This window comes from Diabrotica undecimpunctata, chromosome 11, assembly GCF_040954645.1.
Source record: "Diabrotica undecimpunctata isolate CICGRU chromosome 11, icDiaUnde3, whole genome shotgun sequence".
NCBI classification, from domain to species: domain Eukaryota; kingdom Metazoa; phylum Arthropoda; class Insecta; order Coleoptera; family Chrysomelidae; genus Diabrotica; species Diabrotica undecimpunctata.
Genome location: NC_092813.1, coordinates 24,522,004 through 24,549,465, shown reverse-complemented (window position 1 = coordinate 24,549,465; position 27,462 = coordinate 24,522,004). Strand labels below are relative to the sequence as shown.

General features: G+C 32.4%; 1 protein-coding gene across 2 annotated transcripts in view; it reads right to left on the bottom strand.

The window, feature by feature from the left end:
* Positions 1-5,848: 5,848 nt before the first annotated feature.
* The window catches only part of LOC140452585 (uncharacterized), a 112,721-nt gene continuing 91,107 nt past the window's right edge, over positions 5,849-27,462 (bottom strand). Inside the window, exons 2-4 of one of the 2 annotated variants that reach the window (XM_072546900.1) lie at positions 9,925-9,997; positions 9,131-9,422; positions 5,849-5,906 (exon numbers count right to left, since the gene is read on the bottom strand). In XM_072546900.1, coding sequence (XP_072403001.1) covers positions 5,856-5,906; positions 9,131-9,422; positions 9,925-9,997 — 416 coding nt within the window. In that variant the 3' untranslated portion in view covers positions 5,849-5,855. The remainder of the gene's footprint in view (positions 5,907-9,130; positions 9,423-9,924; positions 9,998-27,462) is intronic. The other variant, XM_072546901.1, reaches the window with a different exon arrangement.

The window sequence follows — 27,462 nt, the reverse complement described above, 5'->3', positions numbered from 1 at the left end:
TAACTAATGTCGATATGTTAATTTTGCAATTTTTTTTTTGAAAAAAGTTAACTACGATACTACACACCCTACCCTAAATGATTTTGTGTTATTATTGTACTAAAAGCACAAGGGATTAAACAAAAATCTTTAATCGCGTTTTTCTCAAAACTCGCTATAGTGGAGATACGGGGTTCTTTTTTAATAGGGCAGTATACTTGTGCTGTTTTTTTTTTCTTCACAGGCTAAAATATTAGTAAGACAACACAACAAAGGTATAAACTTTTCTCGCTCGGGGGTAGCCTCCAAGCTTTGCACACACCAGAAATGCTACCGACGGATAAAATAGAAGTACTCAGGACTAAAAGAAGGAATATCATAGTTTATAATTTAATAAGGTAGAAATAAAGTTACATAAGGTGTTTATTGTATTTTCGGTAATATTTTTGAGGATTGTACAAATATTTATGGGGGTGGGAAGTTTAGTTTTAGCTAATTCGGCATACAAGTCGAAGTGTGGGTTTTGATTTAAGCGACATTCTAATAAATTATGGTTAATCCTCCCACTTGGCCACATTCGCAATAAGGATTATCTTTTACTCCAAATCTAAATAGATGAACAGGGAATGAGCAATGACCCATTCTCATACGGATGATTGTAGTTAAATGTCTCCTACTGATATATGCGAATTTATTGAACCATGGTAGTGTGTGGATTCGTTTAATATTTTTGGCATAGAATGAACTTGTGCCATATCCTTCGTAACATTCATCTGCCCAGTTAGACCAAATCTCTCTTTTCAAGTAGAGTGTAAAATTTGAAAACTCTAGCTTGATATTCATGGGAATATTCAGAGAACGACCTATATTGGCAAGTTGGTCAGTCTTGTAGTTTCCAGTAATACCTGTGTGTCCTGGGATCCATGCTAGTAAGATTTTGATATTATTGTTCCTTGCTAGGATAATTCCTCTTTTCGTTAAATACGATGTATGTTTTGTGTCTTTAGAAAACCCTGTTTTTTTGATTTTTTGTTGTGCACTTTTGGAGTCAGAAAGGATAATGTCTTCTGTGTTATTTTGTTCCCGTATAATTTGGACTGCATGATTGATCGCGGTTACCTCTGCAGTACAGTTTAGATGAAAATCAATAGTTTATATCTGGGGAAAAACATCAAATCCCGCATTTCCCATTGTGTCCGTTGAGCCATCTGTAAAAAATTTTTTGTATGAATGAAATTTTTTAACTAAGTTTACAAAATTCATAATTAAGATTGAATTCATTTTTTGTAATGTTTTCATTCAGAATTCCTAATGATTGAAGTTGTAGTTCCAGTTCATATTCATGGCAAGGAAGAAGTTTACTGGAAACTGGAATATAGGTTCTGCAAATAAGGTTGGATTTTTCTAATAATTGCTATCAATATGGATTTTTCCTTATTTCTTTAGTATTTATTGTCCGTATTACAAAGTGCTTTTAATTCAACGATTGATTGAATGATAGGGTTGTTTTTAACGCTTAGCTTTTTTAGCAAAAATTTTGTTGTGAGCCATTCTCTTCTGTATTTTTTGGCAGTTCTCCAGACTCTGATAATAAGGCTTGGATTGGAGTTGACTTTATGCATCCTGTGATAATCCGAATGCTTTGGTCGTGCATCTGATCTAGATATATATTTAGGGTATGTAGATAGGAATTGAACCCCATAGTTCAAATGACTTAAGATAAGTGCTTCATGGATCAGTTTTAATATTTTTGGGCCACTGCCCCACCATGTTCCACACAAGGCACGCATTACATTCAGTGCTTTACCAATTTTGACTTCCAGCTGGTTAATATGTGCCTTCCATTTAAGGTTCTTCTGTAAAACTATTACTAGGTATTTATTAACTGATATTTCCAGGCATTATTTTGGTATTACCCTTTGTAAACAGGATAGCTTTAGATTTGCCCACAGAGATGTTCAAATTATGATTGTCCAGCCAGGCCTCAAGATTGGCTAAATATTTGTTTATTTTTAATATTATATTTTTAACATTTACTCCCTTGACTAGAATTACAAAATCGTCAGCATACTGTATGACTTTAGCATTTGTGGGGAACACATCGTGTAATGAGTAGGTATATATATGTTGAATAGCATTGGACTTAATGATGATCCTTGTGTGAGTCCAGTGCTAGTAGTATTTGGGCCATATATTAACCCAGAGTTATCTTTGACAAACAGTTCTCTGCATTTTAAAAAGTCATATATAAGGTTAGGTAAACCATGTGGTATATCCAAATGTATTAAAGTAGAGTACGGTTTGTCAATACTAACACTATCATATGCTAAATGGATATCCAAGAATATTCCTATTATACATTCATTATTACTAAATTATTTTTGAATTTTAGATGTCAAAAAGGATAGACATTCTGAACATCCTTTACCCCTTCTAAAACCTAGCCTCAATGGTCTGAGGATTCCCTTATTTTTTATAAGCCATTCCAACCTATTTTTGATCATTGATTCTAAAACTTTACCTACACAAGAGGTGAGGGCAATAGGCCTATAGTTAGTTGCAGTGACTTTATCTTTCATAGGTTTTAGGTTTGGAATTATTAATGACTGTTTCCATTAAATCGGGATGGTCCCTGTACTTAAGCATTTGTTAAAAATTTGTAACAATAGTAATGATCCTGAATGAGGTAGATTTCTAATCATAGAGTATAAACTTAAGTCAAGTCCCGTAGCAGATTCCTTTTTAGAGTTTATTATGAATGTGTATTCATTTAAGGTAAAAGGGGAACTTGTATTGTTAGCTTGTATACTTTGTTGATGTAAATGTACACTGGGAGGAGCCAACGAATTCAGTATCTCTTGTGCCATATTAGGATCAGGAAGGATGCCCTTCTTTTATCTTTAAGGAATCTTCTAGCTATATCACATTTGTTTTTTACTATTAAATAATTTTGTAAGTTGGGTGTTGATTGGAATTACTTATCATATCCCACCATGGGATATGATACTGTTTATTAACATTTGATTTGTACAATGGGATGGACAAATGTGCAGCTTTATTTAATAAATCTGCAAATGATCAGTAGTTCTCACCTGGAAATGATGTAAATGATGACTCTAATACTGAGGTCTATTGGTCTTAATTAGCTTTTTTGAAGTTTCTGTTATTCCTTGGTGGCATGTGGATGGTAATCTTTTGGACACCAATTTTGCACATTGTGGGTAGATGATCACTAAATCCTAAGTCAGGAATTATTTGCCATGATGATCTGGTAGAAATATCCTTAGATGTTATTGTTAGATCCACCACTGATGATCATTTTGGTGGTGGTTCTATTCTGGTATATGAACCATCATTTAAAAAAACTAGTTCCAGCTCATCTAATGTTGGGGAGATGTTTCTCCCATTGAAATTATTACAGGAGCTACCCCAAGCCTCATGATTGGCGTTCAGGTCTTCCATTATTATTACTGGTTTGTTGATTTCCTGGATCAGTTCTATCCATTTTTGTTTAGATATGGTATTTGCATTAGGGACATATGCATTAAGTAGTTTGGAATTTAGGTAGGAAGGTTGAAACAATTTGTATAACATATTTCATAAAATTTTATTTCATTCCTAATAAGGATGGCTATACCACTATACGAATCATCTCTATCATTTCTAATTACTTGATAGTCCTTGCATCTGATTATATGGTTATTATTTAACCATGTTTCATTTAGCAATAATATGTCAGGATTGTATTCTTTGATCATTATTTTTAAGTTATCCACGTTAGCATTAAATGATTTCATATTCCATTGTATTATCATCAAAGGAGTGAAAGCTTTATTTTTGTTTTTTTTTAGTTTGGGCTTAATATTCTGAAGCATCAGATACTGTCCCATCTTCCATTAAATCATAGGTTATGTTATTTGTTGAGCTGCTTTCAATTGTTTTATATTGTGATACATTAGATGAGTTAGGGGATAAGTTTCTTAGCAAGTTGTTTACAAAAGATAGTACCATCTCTTTATGTTGTGGTGTAATAGTAGTAATGGCATTGTTTTTTATCATATGCTGTCATGTTTGGTTTCCTTCTTTTGGTGGGTTGAGATTTGACGATTTGGTTATATTTTAGTATATTTGTGTCATTCTTTATGGCTTCTATTCTTCTTTCTCTGATATCTGATATCTATCATATTATTAGGCTTGGATTCTGTATGCAAGACAGGAAAATTCTCTTCATTCAAAGAGTATTCCCTGTTTTCATTTTTTGGTATTTGCATGTTTGCTTCGTAATATGAGATATTAGAGAAAGACATTAGGGCTTTTATTTCTTTTTGTCGTTGGAGTTCTTTACATTTTTTATCTTTAGAGATATGATCATGATTTTTGCAGTGTATGCAGTATGTTTCACAATTCAAGGCCTCTCTGTGTTGGTTTTTCCCACAGTTCTGGCACTTTGGGTTCCCTGTGCATTGATTATTGCTGTGACCATATAACAGGCAGTTTCCACACATTAGGACTGGGCTGACATTATAGAATAATCCCCATGGGCAATTCATACACAAGCAGCTACCTGGGCAGTGCTTTTTCTGTAAATGTTACGCATTTGGTGGTTGTTGGTACATAGTTTTGTTCTTTTCCCCCTTCAAAAATATTTCTATTTAGTCTATTTATGTCAATTACTTTACAGGAGACCAATTTTGTTTCAATTGCATTTTTAATTTGCACTTCAGATATTTCTTTACATAAATTCCTTATTATACCCTTACATGTGACATTGTGATTTGGGATAAATACACCATATTGTAAACTTTCCCATCTCTTATCATTCACAAATAGATTTGCTGATTTAAAATCTTTAAAAACAACACCTAACCGGTTTTTCCCTTTACGGTTAAATTTAATAATTTGCTGTAGGTTTAGATTAAATATTGTTTTAGCAATACTCAATATGAGAAAATTTCCTATATTTTTGTCTTTTCCCTGTACATATACTTCGAACGGACCGGAATCATATATATTATTTTGGTTATTAATTTTTTCGCACTTAAATCTGGCAGGGGTCAGGAGGTTTATCAGGATCAAGGTTAATGGTTTCCATTTTTGGTTGGAGGAACTGTGTCGTGTACTTTATTACTTGTTACTATTAGGTATGTATGCGATGGGATCGGGTTACAAACAAAGGATTATTAGTAATAGCCTTATTATCTATAAATACCTTGAGTTTTTCTGCAATAGATGTTATCACAACAACGTTTGAGCACAGAATCCCAACACCAACTATACCAAATTCAAATTTATAAATTTATATACAGTATGCTAAAAAAATCATCAAAATAGGGCTAAAACCAAAAAAATTTAAATACTTTGAATTTGTCCAAAATTGTCTCCGTTGCGTTTTTACTAACTAATTCTAAGCTGAATAAGATCAAAAATAATGTTTCTCAATGGATTCCATCATCGTTAAACAGGCGTGAACAAATTGTGCTTGCGCGTCTACGTCTAGGATATAGGTACCAAGTTAACACACTCTTACCTTTTCACAAAGAATAATCCACCCATATGTCATCAGTGTTACGTTCGATTAACATTTGAACACTTTTTAATAAATTGTTGAAATATAATAAAGAAAGACATCCTTACAATATCTCGAACTCTCTAGCAGAAGCTCTAGGTCAAGAGTATTCCCATGATAATATAATTAAATATCTAATATCTATAAACGTTTTCCATGATTTGTAGTTCTTCTATTTTGTCATTTATATTTTGTTTCGTCGCTAATAACCTTTTGGTGCATGCGATTTTTTCTAATGAAAAAAAAAACTATTTTCAATAATTTCGTAGAGTTTATTCAGTTATAATAATTATTATTTTATGTTCCATACCTATTGGATCCTCCATTTTGGATGTGTATATTTTAGTATCAAATTTGGAATCTGAAACTCCAAAAACCCTATATTAGTATATAATTTTAGAAATATAAACAAAATTAACTTTATTTTCTGGGATTTTCTGCCCCTTTTTCAGGATTATACAGGATTATATCCCACTATGCAAAATAGCAAAAAAATATTTACTAAACAAACTTGGGCGATAAACAAAAAAGTTATCAAAATGTCTTAGCATTTCATTTTTTATGAAACTGCATTAACAATTTAAATAAAAGCATTAATCTTAATTGTTTGTACAAAATATTAATAATCAAAGAAATACAGTTAAGATTTGATTTCAATTTTAATTGAATTTGATTTTGGTATAGTGCCTATGTATATTCGCTTATACGTATTTTATCCTAAAAGGAGTCATCAGAGCGCCTATTTACCGAAGCTCTGAATATGACGAGATATGCTGTGGAATGCAATTTTAGATTTCCATTTCTCTCTTTACATCTTTAGCAACGTCTGTTTTGGCTTGTAATAGAAGGCACAGATTAAAGCAAAAATCTAAATTTTATTTTCGTCAATACAAATCTTTGGATTTTTACTTTCGTTATTTATTAATAATAACATCAATTAATATTATATTTTTTTTAATGATGATAAAGATCTTGATAGTTATTAACTCTTAAATTAATTTTTATTTTTTTTACACCACTAAAAAATTATGCCAATTTTACTTTTACATTTTAGGATATAATAACTTATACCTAGAATAAGCGGCAGCGTCATTTTGACGGCATTACTCAAATAAATTCCTGGTAACTCGAATAGTTGTCGAATCATTACAGTAAAGTAGCTTTATTTTGCACATTTGTTTCATTCCAAATTCGGACTTAAATAGTTTTGTTTTGTTTGAATTTATTTTCTATTTTAATACGAGTTCGCGTAAATTTTTTTAAAAATATATCAGGTGACGAAAGTGATAATAAAAATAACACGGTTTTCCATGATGACTCCCTTGTCCCATGATGACGAGATATTGATTTTGTATCGGAGAAGTTGCGCTCTTCGTTGAGTGAATCAGAGTCAGATAAATCTTTGCTTGAATTACCCGTCTCAAGCACATCCACTGCCTCATCCACTGTCTCATCCACTGAACATAATCTGAATCAACAAGTTATTATGCGAGGTTCTGACAAACGTGGTAGAATGTCTAGACGAGTTGGCCGATCTACACGTAGCGGACAACAATTTACTCCATACAATTTAGTTCCTGCTTTCGGTGATCTCCTTATTTCTAGTGAAGGAACAGAGTGGACTTTATTGATTCCAATGGACTAAGACGTCGCAATCAACAAAGTCTTTTAAGAGAATCTTCGGGTTCAACAGCTTTTGTTAAACGATATGTTCAAGAGAATAATGTGCTAACATCTTGGCGATTATTTATCAAAGATTCAATGCTACTTCACATAAAGATCCACACAGAGACTGAAACCCACCAACAATCGTCTAATGAAACATGGAGCATTTTTCTTACAGAACTAGAAGCTTTTATTGCTTTGCGTTATGCTCGTGTTGCCTCTAACTTGGATATTGATCTCTTGTGGTTCAATGTTTGGGGACCACCAATTTTCAAACAAACTATGAGCAAGAATAGGCTCTAGGACATAATGAAGTACCTACGATTTGACTTGAAAAACACTTGATCCTTGATAATTACCACAGATAAGTTTGCGTCATGGCATCAGAAGTTTGAAACGAATTTTTTGAAAATTGCTAAATGTGCTTACTATATTCCAAATGCAAACTTGACCGGTAACGAGCAGCTATTTCTTTCTATAACTCACTGTCTATTTTTTCAATACATTGCAAATAAACCTCATAAATTTTGGCTCTTAGTGGACGTTGACAGCAAATACCTTTGTAATAGATTTCCGTATTTGGGAAAAGATTACGAACGCAAAACTCAGTCAATACCAGAACACGTTCTGGTTCTAAAACTGCTTCGGTCATTTGTATAAAAAAGGGAGAAATATAACTACCGACAACTTTTTTACATCTTTGTCATTGGCAAAAAAGGTAAAGGGCCAAAATACTAGTATCGTCGGTACGATACGTCGTTCAAGAAAACATAGACCTTATTTATACAAAACGAGTCGAACTCATCTTTATGAGCCATTTATTTTAACCACACAAACCTTACTGTCTACTAAGAAAAACCGAAAAAAAATATACTAATCTTTAGTACAATGCATCCACAAGTTGAAATTGACAAAGATGCTAAAAGCTCCATGAAACGATTGCTTATATATTATATATTATAACGCAACAAAATTTGGTGTTATTATAGTCGATCAAATAGCACCCAAATATACAATGAGAGCTGGTAGCCGAAGGTGACCTGTGCATGTGTTCTATAACGTGTTAGATTTGGCAGCAATTAATTCCTGGATAGGATATGCGAAGGATTGGAAAAGACCCAGAAATTTTGTCAACGATCAAACGAAGAAAACTCAAATATTTGGGTCACCTGATGAGAGAACTAAATATGCATTACTTCAAAATATAATGCAAGGAAAAATAGAAGGAAAACGGAATCCAGGCCGTAGAAGAATGTCATGGTTGCGTAATTTGAGAGAGTGGTTTGGCTGTTCCAATAATGAACTCTTTAGGTCAGCTGTAAACAAGGTCAGGATAGCCTTAATGATATGCAATCTCCGATAGGAGACGCACAAGAAGAAGAAGAAGAATTCGTGGATTACATTTAAAGAAATAACAAAAAAAAAACAAATAGCTCCCCGATTTTATTCTACAAACGATTGGCGAGATTCGAGCAAAATATGTGAAACGGAAAGCGGACTCCAGTAGTATTTAAATTTCTTAAGCACCTGAACATTAGACAGTAGATGAAAGTGCTGTAAATAGAGAAAAACTAAAGTAAAGTAAAAAAGTAAATAAAGAGAAAGCAGTGTCAAATAAACATTAATTGCAAAAAAGATCGAACATGTTAATCATGTAATACTTGTAGAAAATACTTATGTGGCAAATGTACTATTGTTTAATTTAGATATTTAATTATAGGTATTATTATTGTTATACTTTTAGTAAATATAGTTTTCTTTTATAATTTGCAGTTAACTTGAATTAAAGTAAGGAAAAAGTGCTTTTTAAGTCCTACGTCAAAATGATGGCTGCAGAACTTCTAGGTATGCGTCAAGCGCCGGCCCTTCTAGTGTTAAAGCAATTTAATTTAAATAATAAATAACTTAATTGTTTCTAACCTTTTCTTCTGCCATATCGGGTGCGAATGATTTCTTAATTGGACTTTTGGTGGAATAACATTTCTTGGTTTTACTCTCTTTTCTGGCAGTGCTGTCTTTCCTGTCACTGCTGCTACTCTCTGAGTCCTTTTTTATCATTGCTGTTGTAGAACTGTCATTTGGGTATTTCTGTGATGCTTTAACCTCAGATTTATCTACAAATGATGATGAAACTCGTTGCTTACTCGAAATTTTCTTGAGTAAGCCTTTAGATTTTTCTTTGGGAGAGTGTCTTGAGTCCAGAGAACAACTACTAAAAAGATGTGAGGTAGTACCTTATTAGTATATAAATAGAAAGTTTAAGTACTTTAATAAAACCTATACTTAGCATGTGCTCTGCACATTCTCAATAATAATTACGCATATTTACTGTAAAACTGTAAATACAAGTAAAAAAGATCGCATCAAATACTAAGTCAGAAAACTCCCACTTTTTGAAATCATTGACGAAAATATGTAAATGATATTGGAATAAACTTTTACATTCGTTATATCATTGCACATTATGCACATAGTAGCCCACAGACAAGAAACTGGGAAAACCGATTTTCATTCCTATTTTTATGAGTTAGAGACTACAAAATTCAGTTTTTGCTCTCTTTGGGTATCGTACAGGAAAATACATATCAGATGTTTACATGTCATGATTTGACTACAAATTAAAAGTGAGAAAATTATTTTCAATAATTTACAAAAAATAAAAAACTAGTTTTATCTATGGATATATTTATAATAAATTTCAAAAAACAACATACCTAGTCTTTTTTGATTTCTCTCTTTTCGTGAGAATTAGATCTTTCCTTATTTTTTCTGCTTCTTCCTTTATAACTAAAAAAAAAACTGGTAACTTTTATATACTTACAAAAGTATCGTACTTACAATTAGCATTGTTTAAATAGGAATAGTTAGCCAACGCAATGTATAAATTTGTTTGATTCTAATTGAGACAGTCACTAGATGTCACCACTCTTTCTGTCTCAATATATTTTAATATACCATTGTTTGTTTGATATACATTATACTAGATGGTGCTATGTGAAAAAGTTAAGGACTAAACTAAACGTCCATTTTTGATCCACTGAATTAAATTCACCAGCGTTGCAATATTTCACTGACATAGTAGCAACATGTTTACTTACAAATAAAAATGTTTCAAAAAACAGACCATGAATCACAACGTATTCGTTTAAAATAGAGTTATTACTATCAACTAGTAAATATCGTGTCAACTAAAATTGTACATAAACGTACTGTGGCTTCTAAATCTTCCTGTATCTAAATAAGTTTAAAGAATTTAAATATTTTATTTTATTTGGAAGTGTATTACAAAAATTTGGTCCGAGGTAAGTAAAAAATTTTAATTATATGTGTTTAAAACATAAAAAAACATTGTATGAGAAATGAACAAATTAGTTATTCAAAAATAAATTTTACCGGATAATACATACATTCGATAATATTTGAAAAAAGTAATTTTAAACTAAAATAATGTTACTTCCATAATAAATAAATGGTTTTTACAGATGGCCGGAAATATTTGTTGTTATTACAAATGTGGTTTATCACCATACAAAATTCATGGATTAAGAATGTTCAGATTTCCGACAAAAATCCTTCGGCTTGCCAAAGATGGATATTACACTCTGGTAAGTAAATAGAAATTTTTTTTATATCTTATTTTACACCGTTTCCGTTACGCAATTAATTTGAAAAAATGTTTATTTTTTTATTCATTCATCATTTTTTATTATCGCCAGGGTGCACGCGTCATATTCGAGATGCATTAATTTGAATTTTACGTTTTCGTTGGTATTATAATTATGATATAATAAATTTCGGAAAAACAAATTAGTGAATAAATATCAAGTTAATAAACATAAACAAAGTATTAGATATTTAAATATGTATTTCTTTAGCTATTTTTATTTATTGTATTGAAAAGTAGAAAAGTTCATCTTTATCGGAGAACTAATTTATACAAAGGTCCATCTGGGAAAAAATTATTGGTTTCACGTAAAAATTTTATACAGATATTTGAAGGTTCTAAAAGATATATGAGGGTTAGTTAATAATAAATCTGTGAAGATATACAGGTGATTTTGGCTATAAACGTTTTTTATCCAGTTTAGAGAAAAATAGTTAAAATAAAAATTGTAGATTCAAAAATTTCTTCCATTTGTGAGTTTCTCAATTAAAATATATAAAGAATTTACGAAAATAGTTGCAAAAAACCCTTGATTTTGCAGAAATTTATAAATTTTAATAACTTTGTTTTTTCATAATGATATGTAATGTAACCAATAAAAATAGTGACGATTTGTTTATCGTAGAAAGCGATTATGTAAACAACTTTTTGTTGAGCTATCCCAGTTTAAAAAAAATTTATGTTTTACGTGCCACAGAAGCCAAGATATTGCCAATTTTGCAACCGCGCTTCATTGTGAAAAAGTTCAAATCTAAAACAAAACCGAGCTCAAATGGTTCTCCATTCTAGTTTTCCGAAGCGGTATTTTACAAATACCATCATTTTAACGGGTTATAAATTTTTACTTCTTTACCGCATATGCCATATGTAAGTTGGAACGCACAATTCAGATCTTCATTTAGTGTCCCTTCAATTTTCAGCTCTTACTGTTGATAGACAATGGAAGTATGATTTTAGGAATAAAATGCTTTGGTTTTAAATATAAAATGCTCTCTTGCCTAGTAAGGGTCATAGAAGATTCTGTTTTTTTTTAGAAAGTATGTTTTTCACCAGTTTTTCATAAGCCTCTAAATAAGTTTGTGGCATAAACGATATCAACGTTATTATAAATGTAAAAGATATAATCTTTTAGCGAAAGCCGCTATCGCTTTATTAAATTAAATGGCCAAATATATGGCCTAGGAGGACAAATTCGTTAAACTTCCCGTGCTCGAATCGGTATCAATAAAGTGTTATGATCATTTCGGCCTAGCCCAGCCTCATCAGACACTTTGGGCTGATACAAATTCAAACTCGGAAAGTCCAACGAATGTCTCCCAAAACTTCACTACAACAGTAGTTAGCTACAAAGGCGCCACCTGCTTTGGCGGCCGTGAACGAAAACGATATGATAATATCGTTTTCTGTATCCTCTGTAACACTCTATAACACTTTATTGATACCGATTCGAGCACGGAAAGTTTAACGAATTTGTCCTCCTAGGCCATATATTTGGCCATTTAATTTAATAAAGCGATAGCGGCTTCCGCTAAAAGATTATATCTTTTACACATTTCGCATAGCGCAGAGGATACAGAAAACGATATTATCATATCGTTTTCGTTCACGGCCGCCAAAGCAGGTGGCGCCTTTGTAGCTAACTACTGTTGTAGTGAAGTTTTGGGAGACATTCGTTGGACGAATGATGGACTGATGAAGCTGGGCTAGGCCGAAATGATCATAACACTTTATTGATACCGATTCGAGCACGGGAAGTTTAACGAATTTGTCCTCCTAGGCCATATATTTGGCCATTTAAGTTATTATAAATGTTTATAAACAGATTAAATAACCTATAAGCTATTTGCTCTGATTGATATTTAGCGCACTTTAATAACTTATTCATTTACATAATTTCAAGGAGCTATGTTACATGTCTTTGCGCAAAAAAGAGTTATTATAATTTATAAATAACTGCAAAAATAAGGTTTTTTTGCCACTATTTCGGTTAATAGTTTCATGTATTTTAATTTGGATACTCTCAAAAATTACGTAACTTTTTATGGTCTACAACTCAAAAAAGCTGAAAAAATCTTAAACAGATATTTAAAGTCTCTAAAAGGTATATGAGGGGTAGCTGATGACAATTATGTGAAGACTACAGCTAATTTTGCTTTGCTTTTTTATTAAACAATCGTAAAAAGTGAAAAAAGTTTATGCGCATAAAACGTTACTTATTCATGTTAGAGAAATATGATTAAAATAAAAGTTATAGATCATAACATGTTCTCTAATATTGAGATTTTTATAATTAAAATACATAAAGAATTGACCGAGATAATTTAAAAACCCTTATTATTAAAGTAAAATTTATAAATGTTAATATAAATATAAATAATATAAATATAAATAACTTTCTTTTTTGCATAACGATATGTAATACAACTATTTAAAATTATGGCAGTTAATGAGTTTTTAAAGTGTGCTAAATATCATACAGAACGACCATACAGTTTCTGAGTTATTCAATTTGTTTATCCAGGAGACCGATTATTTAAACAACTGTACTTGTCCAAACAGTCACTCTAGGGTTATTTTGTAAATAGAAATCGATTTTTATGGCTTTGTTTTAAATTATTAAAAACAAATATCAAGATTATATTAAATTTGTTTTTAAAAATCAGTTTGAAGAATAACAAATTTTTAGCATATAAAAATTTCTAATAACTCTGACTTTTTTATGTGATACACTTGTATCTAGGCTCAATATAAAGTTAATAAAAAAAACATTTAAAAAAAACCAAAACCTACTGCCCAGAGGAAATCAAATAGCATTTATTTTTCTTGTTTAAGAAATTGCAAATATTTTCATTGTTTATTAACATTAAGAGCTGAAAATTGAACACATTGTGAAAGAATATCTAAATTGTATAATTCGATTTATAAATGGCATACACAGTAAAGAAGTAAATTAGTTTTGAAACATTAAAATAATGGTACTCGTAAAATATCGCCACAGAAAAATGCAAGGGAGATCTATCCGCTGCAATATCTCAGCTTGTTTCTTGTTATTGGTTATGGAAATTTCTGTTTTTTTTAAATTGTGCTTTTACACCAGCTTTTCATTGAGCCTACGTACAGCCATATGATACGAAAAATATCAAAAGTAGTAGAAGCTAAAAAGCACTTTTTCAAACTGTTTTTTTAATAAAATGTTGAAGTTTACAAATAAAGCTTCAAATATTCGATTCAAAAAACGTCAAATAACTGTCAAAGGTTAAACCCTTTTTACAGTTCCTCACGGATTTTAAAGATTTAAACAGGGTTAAACAGATAAAGTAATTCATCGACTAGTTAACAATACGAAGCGAAGTTCTTTAATCACAATGTGATAAGAAAATGAGTATCAAATTTGGTTTTATATTTCAATAGTCGAATTTAATTGGGGCTATATTGGTGTAATTAAAGAAAACCAGTGGAAATCCCAAGAAATAGGTGAGATCCTTTTTTCTTTCTTTCCAGTTTGGGAGAGGGTCTATTAGGTACTCACATTTAGGTATTGTGTTACGGTCTGGGTAACCAGGACTACAAATCATGAACAGCAATTAAATATTTACATTTACACAAAACAACTTCAATTCCAACCCAAAATCATATGTCGTTGCCGCAGTCTCTAGACCTTCCCCGTTCGTTTTCTAAAAGGGAACAAGTTATTGTCATGCACTCCATTTTGAATACTGTTTTATTTAAATATATTAAAGAAATTGGTGAAATAGTTTATCCAAAAAATATTACTTTTACATCTCGCATTTTGAATAATCGAATCTGCGTTTTCCTCACTTCTACCAACATCGTTGATCAACTAATACACCGAACGTCATAATTAATTCCACCGTCATCTTTATCTGCAGGCTTCTTTCTGCGACCAAAAGAATCCTTATTTCAAATGTATCTCCTTCCATCCCGCATTCACTAATCGAGCTGTCCCTAAAAAATACGGAACATCAGATGATCAATAGGCATATATCAGGAGTTTTTCTAGGGTAACATTTGTAATTCCTGACAAGGTGAACTTCGAAGTGCAATCTTCTCTGTTAATTAACCATGAAAATACATCCTTTAAAATATTTTTATTCTCTGAAAGACTATAGTGTTTTCTTTGTAAGCTTACGGGTCGTACCGTGGGGTCTGATTGCAAAGTCTCCAGTTGACCAGATCACACACTCATTGCAGCTAATGCTCCTCCCTCTTCTCCAATTTTAGCTGACTCTAAGGAGTCCTTAATCCTAAATCCTTAACTTCATCAAAAGAATTTCTATCTTCGGAAATTGAGTCCATCTCCGTTAACTATATACCCATCCTGGCTGCCATTATGGATTTATCCATCCCTCGTCGTACTTATTCAATGCCCATGTTGGCAGTAGGACAAAAAAGGGGACACTTCAATGACAGTCCTCCTGATACTCCTACCATTCTATCTTCGTCCGGTATTCTTGCTCTATTAAGTTCTTTTCCTCCTTCGGCATTTTCGATGCCACCCAAACCAGCCAAAAAATGTCCAAATCTAATCTTTGATTGGATTACTCGATGAAACCTTATTATATTTCCGCTATAGAAATGATTTACAAAGATAATCCGACTAATTTTACACTCAATTCCACGCAACTTATTACACTTCTTGAGATCTCTTTTGTATGTATCACCCCACTACAAGAAGCTTAAAAATCCTCCAACATAGATGGTATTCAAAAGGACTTATTGCAGCTCTACATAGGTACAAGGAAAAGATCACTAAAAAATCGTATCATTAGAATCTTAAAAAAGTTAAAAGAACAGCCTACCTCCGACTTACAAGAGTATATATAAGTGCATCCTCTGATAAATCTTCTGATGTCAAATCTAATCACAGCATACATGATAAATAGAATTTCTCTCTTTCTCTCGTATTTATTCATTTTTTCTGCTCTTTGTATATTTTTACTTCATCTTTTGCCAAATTTAGACATGATATTTAATTAAGTAAGAAAACTTTATGTACTTCAAATACTAGCCCAAGTCTAGTGTGGAAAAAAAATTGTTAATAAAAAATAACCTTAAAATATCCAATCTCTATTTTAATCGAAAGGTTATCCTTACCAATTAAGAGACAGCCAAGATTCTGGCAGAAAATTTAAAATAAAAGTTTTGCAACAAATCTGTACCTAACCATGTATACTCTTTTCTTCCTTCGCCCTTTAATTATTCATCCTCAGTTTCACAAGATACCAATTATCCGAACTCTCGTATAAACTATTTCGAACTAAAAGCTGCACTCAAATCCTATAAAAACACAAAAATTAGGGTTTTCTAGAATGATCTTGAAAAATTTATCGAAAATTCTTTAGGCACCAACGACCCTCTAAATGAAGCCAGTAAATTTACCACTGACATACCGCTGACAATCGTTAATGAAAGATCTTTCCCTAATCTATACTAAGATAAAAGAAAGATCATTACAAAATACAAACGAACACAAACGGGTTATGTCATGAAGACAAATCGTTTTCGGAATCCATATTCCATCATCAGGTGTACATTATTTGAGCCACTAAATATCTGGGTAAAAACCCGTTAAAAGTTATATGTTACAATTTAGTTTACATTATTTAGTCTTATATATTAGGATGTTAAAGTTACCTGTGGATATGATAACTCCACTCTCATTTATAAAAAAAAACTGTTTCACAAATCCAAGGCAATAAAACTAACCTTCATCCTATGAATTTAGTCATCCTTCATTCCTATATCCTAACTATTTCTCCTATCATCTTCAACAACACAGTTATCTCTGACAGTCAATTTATTTCCGACACACTCGCTAATGGGGTTGAAGACAGATTCAATAAAAGTAATAATGGCTTTTACTCCCAGTTCTTTACGCGCTCAATCTTTCTCCACCATCTCGTCAACTCCACACGATGTCACGTTTATGAACGCCTTGTTTACCGTAAATAAACTAAAATTTACCTTGTTTTCATGTACAAAATCTGCTGATGATCCCGATGATTTCTTTTATTTATTTTTAAAAAATCTCTCTAATACATCTCTCTCCAAACTTCTCGAAATTTTTATAACCTTATCTAGAACACACAAAAATTCCCAGATGTTTGGCGCAATTCTATAATCATTCCAATTAAAAAACCTGACCAACCATCTATAACTCCAATATCTTTCGTCTGATTTCTCTTACTTGTATTACCTGCAAACTTCTTGAAACAATGATCAATGAAATACTCACTTGGTTCGTTAAACAGTATAATATTATTCCCGACGCTCAATCCGGCTTCCGACGTAATCGGTCTACTATTGATAACTTTTTTATTTTTCAAACACACATTTCTTAAGCAATCTATAATTATTAACAAGTTGTCGTAGCAACTGTACTTAACGTTGAAGGGGCATTTTATTCAATCTCCAGAAAAGCAATCATTGACAAAATCTCCCACTATAATTTAAATGGTAATATTTTCTCATTTGTAAAAAAATTGAAAGAATCTTTAAAGTCCTTGCCAAGGGTAAACTTTTTTAATCTCTTCCTCAAAATTAAGGTGTCCCTTTAGAATCTGCATTAAGTTTAACTTTATTCATTCTTGCCATCAACGAAATTTGCCTCCCATCAAATATGTTCAATACGCTGATGACCTAATCATTTACTGCCATGTTAAATCTGTCCCAACCTCATATAAACTTATACAAAGCCAAGTTAATAAAATTTTCCATGGAGATTTCCACTCCCTTACCCCAAATTTTATTTAACAATTCTCTACTTTCTGTTGTTAATTATTGTAAAATTCTCGGTTTTATGTTTGACTCCAGATTAAATTGAAAAAATCAAATCTCTGAACTTAAAATCAATTGTTTTAAAAGGTTGAACATTTTTAAAACCCTCAGTCATCTTCAATGGGGTGCCAATAAAACTACTTCTAGGTCTGAGCGCTTTTCGCTTTAGTCCTATTGAGAGTGTATACCGTGAATCTAATGAACTTTCTCCTACCCAAGACGATAATCACTTCTACTTTCGTATGCTGCATCAACATCCGCAAATCCATTTAATCCCGTTCATTCCCTAATTGCCACAATGCCGTCTTCTTCCACTAACAATAACCAACACCTTATCATAAAACCTCTACCTCAATTAATTTGTCCACTACTTAAAAATATTGACCTTTTTCTGACTAGTTCATTTCCTCTACCTTTACTTCCCCTCTGGGCTAAAGATCTCCCTTCAATATATACCTGACTCACTATGGTTAACAAACTTGAATCTTCTAACCTTCTTATAAAGAAATCATCATCATCCAGCCTCAAGAGTCCACTGCTGAACATAGGCCTCTTCCTCATGTTTCCAACCCCGTCTATCTTGCGCCGCTCTCATCCAGTTTTTATTGAGTCTTCTTAAATCGTCAGTTCATCTTGTAGGTGGTCGACCGACGCTTCTCTTGTCTTCCCTTGGCCTCCATTCCAATAACCTCTTTGTCCATCGCCCATCTGTCATTCTGGCTATGTGTCCTGCCCATCTCCATTTTAGTGATCTCCTTTATAAAGAAAGCATTTTTAGAATTTAATTCTCTATACAGATGCTTCTAAAACTACCACTGGTATTGGATGTGCAGTAGCCACTAAACATGAACTTGTAAGATCATCTTAGTTACCCTTAATATGCAACGTTTGCACAGGTGAACTATATAGTATTGTGTTGGCTTTTAAATGCATCTCACATCAAGACAGACATATTGTCAATTATTCAGATTAACGCTTATATATCCATTTAGTCAATACAATTTTCACTGAGCACCTATTAGTTCAAAACATTCATGACATAATACCAAAATCTCTCTGCTTACGATGCAACAGTCTCTCTCATATGGCTGCCTTCTCACACCGGAAAAACTGGTAATAAAACAGCAGATCATTTTGCCAAAGAAGCTACCAACCATGGGGTGACTGAAGTCACTCCAATTCAACTAGCTAACGAATCTCGAAATTCGATTTTAAAAAGTCAGTAGAGCATACTTGACAAAACTTAGAACAAAAGAGCAAAACAACTTTTCATAAACTTCAATCTTTTATTGGTCATCTCTCCCTAGACTTCATAACTAGAAGAGAAGCATCGACTATTACAAGACTACAAATCAACCATACCAAACTTACCAACCGCAAACAATTCACCAACCTGTATAAAGCACTGGACTTGAAACCTACTCTAAGGAACTAAAGAATTGTCTACCTCTTTCTCAACTGTAAATTGTATATGTTGATTATGATACTTGAAAATGTTGACTATTTCAATAATTTTGTGTTTAGAAAGTGCCAAAACTAAATCATCTACATATCTTTAAAAAAAGGAATGAAAAAAGTGCAATTGTTGATACAATCACTGATAACATCATCCATGACATAGCTACTTTCCTATCTAAAAAATATCTTTTTTCTTACTCTTATACATACATATATATATATATATATATATATATATATATATATATATATATATATATATCTACGGCATAAAGTGGACTCCGCCCATGTTAAAATGCAGGTTCAATTGAGCTCCGTGGTCAAGTGGATACCGATATACGGAGCTCACTTGACCATTCCATAATATTGGTTCTGTCGATTCATCAACATGTAGAGTTTAATAATTTGTAAACATTTTTTGGAGCCCGTAAATACCCCTGTATCATAAATGTATATCGTTTAGTTCACGTGTATATATTATAGGGGTCGTTCAGATCTTCTTCATTGTATATTTCAACCATACGTTTATCGGTTTAAGTAAGCTCTGAGAGTTTGGCAACTGTGCGATTATACCGTATATTTTCAACATATACCATGAACAGTATATATGGGCTCCTTATTTTTATCTACTGTTTGCAGACAGTGTAATGTCATACGCATTACACTGTGTAACAGAGGATATCGTATTACCTGGTATAACTACTTACTAAAAGGTAACTGGTTCTTTAAAAAACAGGTATATAGATACAAAAGGATTTGGGCTTATTATTTAATGAAATGTTCGCTTGCATAGAAAATTTTATTTTTTCTGCATTTTTAAAAATAATGTTGTTTTTTTATTTTAAATAATTTTATTAGTTCAATGCTGAACTCGATGTTTTTTTTACAGAAATTTCGTAATATATTTTGTTTACGTGAGTATGTCTTTGTACGTTTTATGTAAGCATCCGATTAATAAAAACTACTTTTATTTTATCCAATCTTCTGCAATATCTTGTATAAAGCTTTTTTATTATTTTAGTTTTGCTCTTATTTGTGTACTAAATATGATATCTCGATAGAAGGTTATCTCAAAATAAATATGTTATACAGTGTAGGTGCCTTTATGCTACCCCAAGCGAGACTGTTCTTCAACTGCTATTCTTACCATTATGTGATACAAAAAATTTTCTCTTGTGTAGGTATACGGAGACAATATAAGTGAGTTTTGTTATGTAAGGGGATATCATATAGTTTTTGGAAAAATATTCTGTAATTTAAGGTGTCGTAAGCGGCATTTATAGTGAAAAATACCACCCCTGACACCCGATATTTTTCGTAATGGTCTTTGATTTAGTATTTGTGATGTACATAATCTTCTCTATCTATAGCCACTTTTGCCTTTTAATTTAAGTTTTTCTTCTAATATCGGTGATATCATATTAACGATCTGGTGCAAAAGTATTTTGAATAGCTGACAAAATAAAGATATTGGCCGATAGTTTTTGTAGTCGTTGGAGTTTTTGCCAGGTTAACAAGTTAACAACTTTGGCTTGTCTCTAGACTTTGGGTATCTCCATAATTTGAATACAGTTGTTCATCATCCGGATCAGCCATTGTAGTGTTTTTGGTCCAGATTTCGTAATAACCTTTGTGCTCAGATCCTCAATGTCGGTATTTGTATTATTTTTCATTAAATATGTAGATGGTGGATTCAAGCTCAACATCGTTAAAAGGTTCTCTCAGCTGACTGGTTTTGTCCTTTCTTACTCTACAATATAAGAATAACTCTCTTTTTAGAGTTATTCTTTGCTTCTTTTTCGACAGAAATAGCATGTCTATATCTATAATGTGGTTTTAACGATCAGCTGTTTACCAAATACCCTAGGTTAGGCCCTATATGTGTTTCCTGCACTAGAAATAAGTCAGATTCGTGTTTAGCTCATATATCTGATAAAAAATAAAAGTAAAGTTTCCTGATCTTTAAAAATTCCCTTAACAGTTATAGACATATGTTATTAGAATAGTTGGTCCTAAAAAGGACCAATTTGACAAAATCATATTAAAGGGGTGACTGAAGAATTAGCCAATTAATTAATTAATCATTACCCGGGGTATGCCCGATTGCGGGCATACCCCGGGTAATGGGGTAATTCGTAAAGGCTCGTTCTTTGAACCACAGAAGTAATGCCTAATCTTTTACTTTTTATTAAAAATTTAAATTTTACCTGCCGTGTATTACGTTTTGACGATATTTTTTTAACGACCTGTGTTATTTTTTCAATTGGGTACTTGTCCAAAGCTATGACAAATCCTCTGTCCTCTGCTATTCTATATTAATATGACTGATTCATTATTTTCTCTAAACACTCTGTCCTCTGCTATTCTACATTAATATGATTGATTTATTTTATCTTTCTTGCATCTATTTTAATGATTATCCTGTGTATCTTCTTCTTATTTTTTTTATATAGACATGACTCTGTCTGTTTTTCAATGTGCCTCCAGTAAGTTGCCGTTCCATCGTTTTCGTGGTCTTCCTACTGATCATTTTTCTATGGGTTAACCGTCTCTTACCGTCTGTACTACTCTATTTGTTGTCATTCGGCTTATATGATTATTCCATTCTACTCTTCTATTTCTTAACCAGTTCTTGATGTTCTTTACCTTGCATCTACGTCGTATATCTGTACTTCTAGCTCTCTAGCACTCTCCCATAGTGTCTTACCATCAATTTTTCTAAGTGTTTTCATCTCTGCTGTTTCTAACACCATTTTTGTCCTCTCTGTGTCAGGTCTTGTTTCTGCCGCGTATGTCAATATTGGTCTGATGACTGTTTTGTAAATTCTGCCTTTCGTTTCTTTCCCGATATTTTTATTTCTTCGTATTGTTTCATTTAGGCAGCCTGGGACTCTGTTTGCTCAATTCACTGGATCTTCCACTTCAGTTTCGAGCTTTCCGTAGCTAGATAATGTGATGCCTAGATATTTAAATTCCATCACTTGTTCTATTATCTGACCTTTCAGCTCCAATTAACATCTTAGTAAATTCGCTGTTGTAACCATGCATTTTGTCTCTTTTGGGGAAATTAACATGTTAAATTTTTTATGAAATTGGTGCAGGATACGTTGTAAATCATCTTCACTTTGAAAGAGTAGTATTGCAGATTATTTTAATTTGTTTTTCTTCCATTTAGTATGCTTTTTAAGTTCTTACTTTTTTATTATTTCATCCATAATCAGGTTGAACAATAAATGACTCAGGGAATATCCCTGTCTTATCCCATTGTCAGTTTCAATAGGGTCGGTTAGTTCTTCGTCTACTTTTACTTTTATTGTGTTGTTTTGGTATATATTTTCGATCGTTTTGAGTTTTTCTAGAGGTATCTCTCTTGCGTCCAATAAGTGGATAAAGTTTTTTAATTTATATATCTTCTGTATATCATTATTTCTTCTGTGTATTAAAAGTTAAATTTTGGTTATTATTAAGATTCTCTTAACGTGTTTATTGTCTTGTTTCTGCGGTACGAATATATGTGTATCATAATAGATTGTAATGCATATTTCATTTAATATAATTAAAGTGCTCTTTGCGTTTGCCAATTACTTTCTCACTTCCTCAGCGATAGGTCTTTTTGTTCTCATCAATAACCTTATCCTCGCTCGATACAGCTATTCTAAGATATTCATATTTCACTTTATGCTCTATTATTTGGTTTTTATCTCAAATTTGTACCTATGAAATTTATAATATCTAATATCTGGTGCTTTCATATGAAACTGAAATAAAACACCTGGTAGATAATGTTTATTTGTTTTGAGTACACTTTTTTTAGAACCTAGTACATTAAAGAATAAATATTTGTCTGTTCAGTGTTTTCCAAGTCTGTAAAACTTAAACAGGCTTAAATATTAGATTATACATTTATTAAGAATGTTCAATATCTAAATTGAAGATTTTATATCTTAAAATATGAATAGGTTTTTACATTTTGTTTGACGTTTTAATCTTCGAATCGGAGTTCATTTTTCGAAAAACTATAAAATTGTGAGAACAAATTGCTATATAAAAGTACGAGGCAATATTCTCATGCTGTGAGCTTTGCTGCTCTGGTACTTTTATAACGCTTAAGATATTTTTAATTTATTGTCAACATTTTTGAGGTGTGTTTCCTTAAATGACCATGTCTAAGGTTAGTACGTTTGATTAAATGAAATTGACATTAATTTGATAGTTTCTATTTTATTAGTACTGATTATGCTAGTCATATTAGGTATAATATGACTAGCATCTGTTGATTTTTATATAAATATAAATACTAAATTTAAACAACAAGATGTCACACAGAACTATGAAAGAGAAATAACACAAACACTGACAGCACTAGGTACCGAAGAACATTGGGAAGAAATCAAAACAAAAGTTATTGACGCAGCAAGAAAAATCATAGACAAGAATAACAAAAATAAAAAAAGGGAATGGTTCAATGACTAGTGTAATAAGGCCATACAGAAAAGAAATGAAGAACACAAGAAATATATGGAAAGAAGAACCAGAGAAAGAAGGGCAAGTTACCAAGATTCAAGACGGAGGGCAGATAAAATATGCCGAACAAAGAAAAGAAAATACAAAAACGGAATATACAGAAAATGGAAAAAAATGTTCAGAGCAACAATATAAGACAGGCGTACAGATATCCACGCAATTTAAGAGAAGGATATAAACCCCGAACAAATCTATGCAGAAATCAAGAAGGGCAAATAACCAGTGATCCAAAAGAAGTAAAATCAGTCTGGAAAACCTATTTCCAAACTCTTTTAGGGACACCAGAAAATGAAGATCATATTGACATGCATCACAATGAGGGAGACACCGAAAATATAGAACCCCCAACGATGGAAGACGTAAAACAGGCAATACGAGCACGAAAGATCAATAAGGCTCCAGGTATTCACAACGTCCCACCTGAGCTATATAAATTAGGTGGCGATCACCTAGTACGACAAATGCATGTGCTCATGAACAAGATTTGGAATGATGAAAAGATCCCTAATGATTGGAAAACCGGGATTATATGCCCAATTTATAAAAAAGGGGATAAACTAAAATGCGAAAATTATCGCGGCATAACCCTCTTATGCACGGCGTACAAAATTTTTACTTACATACTAAACAAACGACCGGTTTCCGAGAAGGAAGATCTACAACTGACCAACTATTCACAGTGAAACAAATCTTAAACAAATCGTGGGAATACGACATTGACGTCCACAACATATTCATAGATTTCAAACAAGCCTACTACTTAATTAATAGGAACAAGTTATATCAAATATTACAGAGCTTTAATATCCCCCAAAAATACATCCGACTGGTAAAAACAACAATGGATTCGCCAATAGCAACTGTCAGAGTCCAAAATTAGCTCACTGAAAATTTTAACGATAGCCCAAAGATTAAAGCAAGGAGACGGGCTTGCACCGACACTATTCAACCTGACCTTGGAATATGTGATAAGACAGCTGATTATTGGAAGAGGTAATCTCCTAACAAATAAATCAATACAGATTGCCCTATGCCGCTGATATCAGCATCATGTCTTGCAAAACAGAAGAGGCGGCAGAAATATATTCACAATTAAAATCAAAGGCAAAAGAGACCGGACTAGAAATAAATATTCAAAAGACAAAAAAGTTAACACAGGCAAGAGCTAGGGGAAACAGACGCACAGTTAAATTAGAGGACGATATTGAAACGGTAGAAAGTTTCATATATTTAGGAGTTACATTAAACAAGGATGGAACAGAAGAGCCAGAAATCCAAAGAAGAATAGTAAAGGGAAACAAAGCTTATTTTTTACTTGATCATGTGTTTCGCTCCAACAACACACACTGGAGATCGAAAATCAGGGTCTACAAAACTATTATCAGACCAATAGTATGTTATGGATGCGAGACATGGGTGATGACAGAAGAGACAAAAAGAAAACTGGAAGTCTTCGAAAGAAAAGTCCTAAGAAAGATATTTGGACCTATTAACGAAAACGGAATATGAAGATCCAGGTATAACCATGAACTCTACCAACTGTTCAAAGAGACACCGATCTCAGAATTCGTTAAACTTCAGAGACTTCCCTGGGCTGGTCATGTAGTAAGAATGGAGACAGAAAGATTGCCGAAGAGAGCCCTTGATAGTAAAATGCAGGGCGCAAGACCAAAAGGAAGGCTACGGAGAAGATGGGAGGATGAAGTGGCAGCGGACGCGCAAAATTTGCTAGACGTGAGAACCTGGAGAAGATCGGCGCGAGACCGACAAGGTTGGAGGCATAGTTTGGAGGAGACCAAGGCCCGATTTGGGCTGTAGCGCTATTAAAGAGAGAGAGATGTAGATGGTGGATCCAAGCTCAACATCGTTGAAAAGTTCTCTCAGCTGACTGGTTTTTTCCTCTCTCACTTTGAGTTTTTCTTTGCTTCTTTCCGGCAAAGATAACACTTTTCTATTTATCGCATGGTTTTATCTGCACTAGAAATACGTTACATTTGTGTTAGACACATGTCTTACCTATGAGTTTTAGTGAAGTAAAGTTTCTTTATCTCTAGATATGCCCTCAATTTTTATAAACATAATTAGAATAAGTTGTCCTAAAAGGTTCGATTTGACAAAATCATATTGCACGGGTGATTGAATAATTAGCCAATTAATTAGTTAATCATTCTCCAGGGTACGTCCGATTGCAATGGTCTCATTAGTACTTTAATCTTCGTGAAGCCTCCTTCTTTTGACCCCTTAAGTAATGGCTTATCATTTACTTTTTATGAAAAATTTAATTTTTATATACAGACTATTACTATTCGACGATATTTCGAATCAGATTTGTGTACTAACAACTGTAGGTAATAAAGAATCTCTTTATGCAGAGTAAATAAGTTTGTAATTTCAGTCACAAGTCGTTTATATGGATAATAAACAGTTAAAATAAGTGTTCAAAATTAACTACCTATATCGGCGCTATTGATCTTGACAATGGCTACTTAGACATAGTATTTTTTAGTATGTAATATATTCTGGATTATATTACATACGTGCCAATATGCTGTACTAATACTGTTGAGCGATATTGATATATTTAATGTATGGAGGATATATTGTTCCCATTCCTATTTACTATGCACGTGTTTAAAAATAATATTTGAAAAAAATATATTGAAGGGAAGTACTTTTACCTATGGTAGCGACAATCAAATTTATTTCTTACACTTTAACGTTTCGTGGTAAAAATGATTTTGTGTGAAAATAATGGTATTAAATAGGTGCTTTGGAATATTTATTGAGTTCAATCTAACTGCAAGATTGGTATAATAAATTATTTATCCCTACAATATGTGATGAATTTATTTCTATTGTATTGAAATATCTGCAACTCATAAGAGTGAACAAATTACAGAAAGCGAAATTTTACTCTCTAATTATTGATTCAACACCTGATATAGATCAGCGTACCGTCATTCTTCACTATGTTCTTTTAAGTGGTATAAAAGAGGGATTTTTGAGACTTGAGACTCATCAAACTGATGGTTCGGTAGTCACTACATCTTTTTGCATTTGCTTTTTTAGGTATCGTCACAAAAATCGACAGCCGCCAATCCGTTGGTATATAGCCAGTTTCATAAATTTTATTAAACAGATGAAGGAGAGATATTTTACCTGAACTTTGGAAGCACTTTATTATTTTACTCGGTATTTCATCTGGTCCCGTCGCTTTTCGGGTCTTTGCTAATCGTATTGCTTGTTCAATTTCGTCCATAGTTATGTCAGGTCCTGTAACTACTTCGTTAATTTTAAGCTCGGGCCTTTTATCACTAAACAGTTCCTCAATATACTCTTTCCATCTGTCTATTTTATGCGAATTAGTGATAGTCAGTTTTCCGTCTCTATCAACGTTGTTATTTGCCTGTTTTTTGTTCTGACCTGTCAGTTGTTTTATTTTTTTATACATATTAAATGAATCATGTTTTCCCTGTAATTCTTCAATTTCTGAACATTTGTTTTCGAAGTATGTTTGTTTTGCAGATTTTATTTTAGTCCTTATCTCTTTATTAATTACTTTATACATTTCTACGTTTTGGTTCTTAAAATTGCGTCTTTTTTCGATCAAATTCAAAATCTCATCGTTTATCCACTGTTGCTTTTTTTGACTGTTCTCTTTTAAGTTTGGAGTTGAGTTGCTTATAATCGTTTTGATTTGGTTCCAATGATCCTCGATGGATTCTTGTTGTTCATAATTATCAAAATTGCTCTCTAAATTGTTTGCAATCATCTGGCTATTGTTTCTAATAAAATCCATATACAGTTT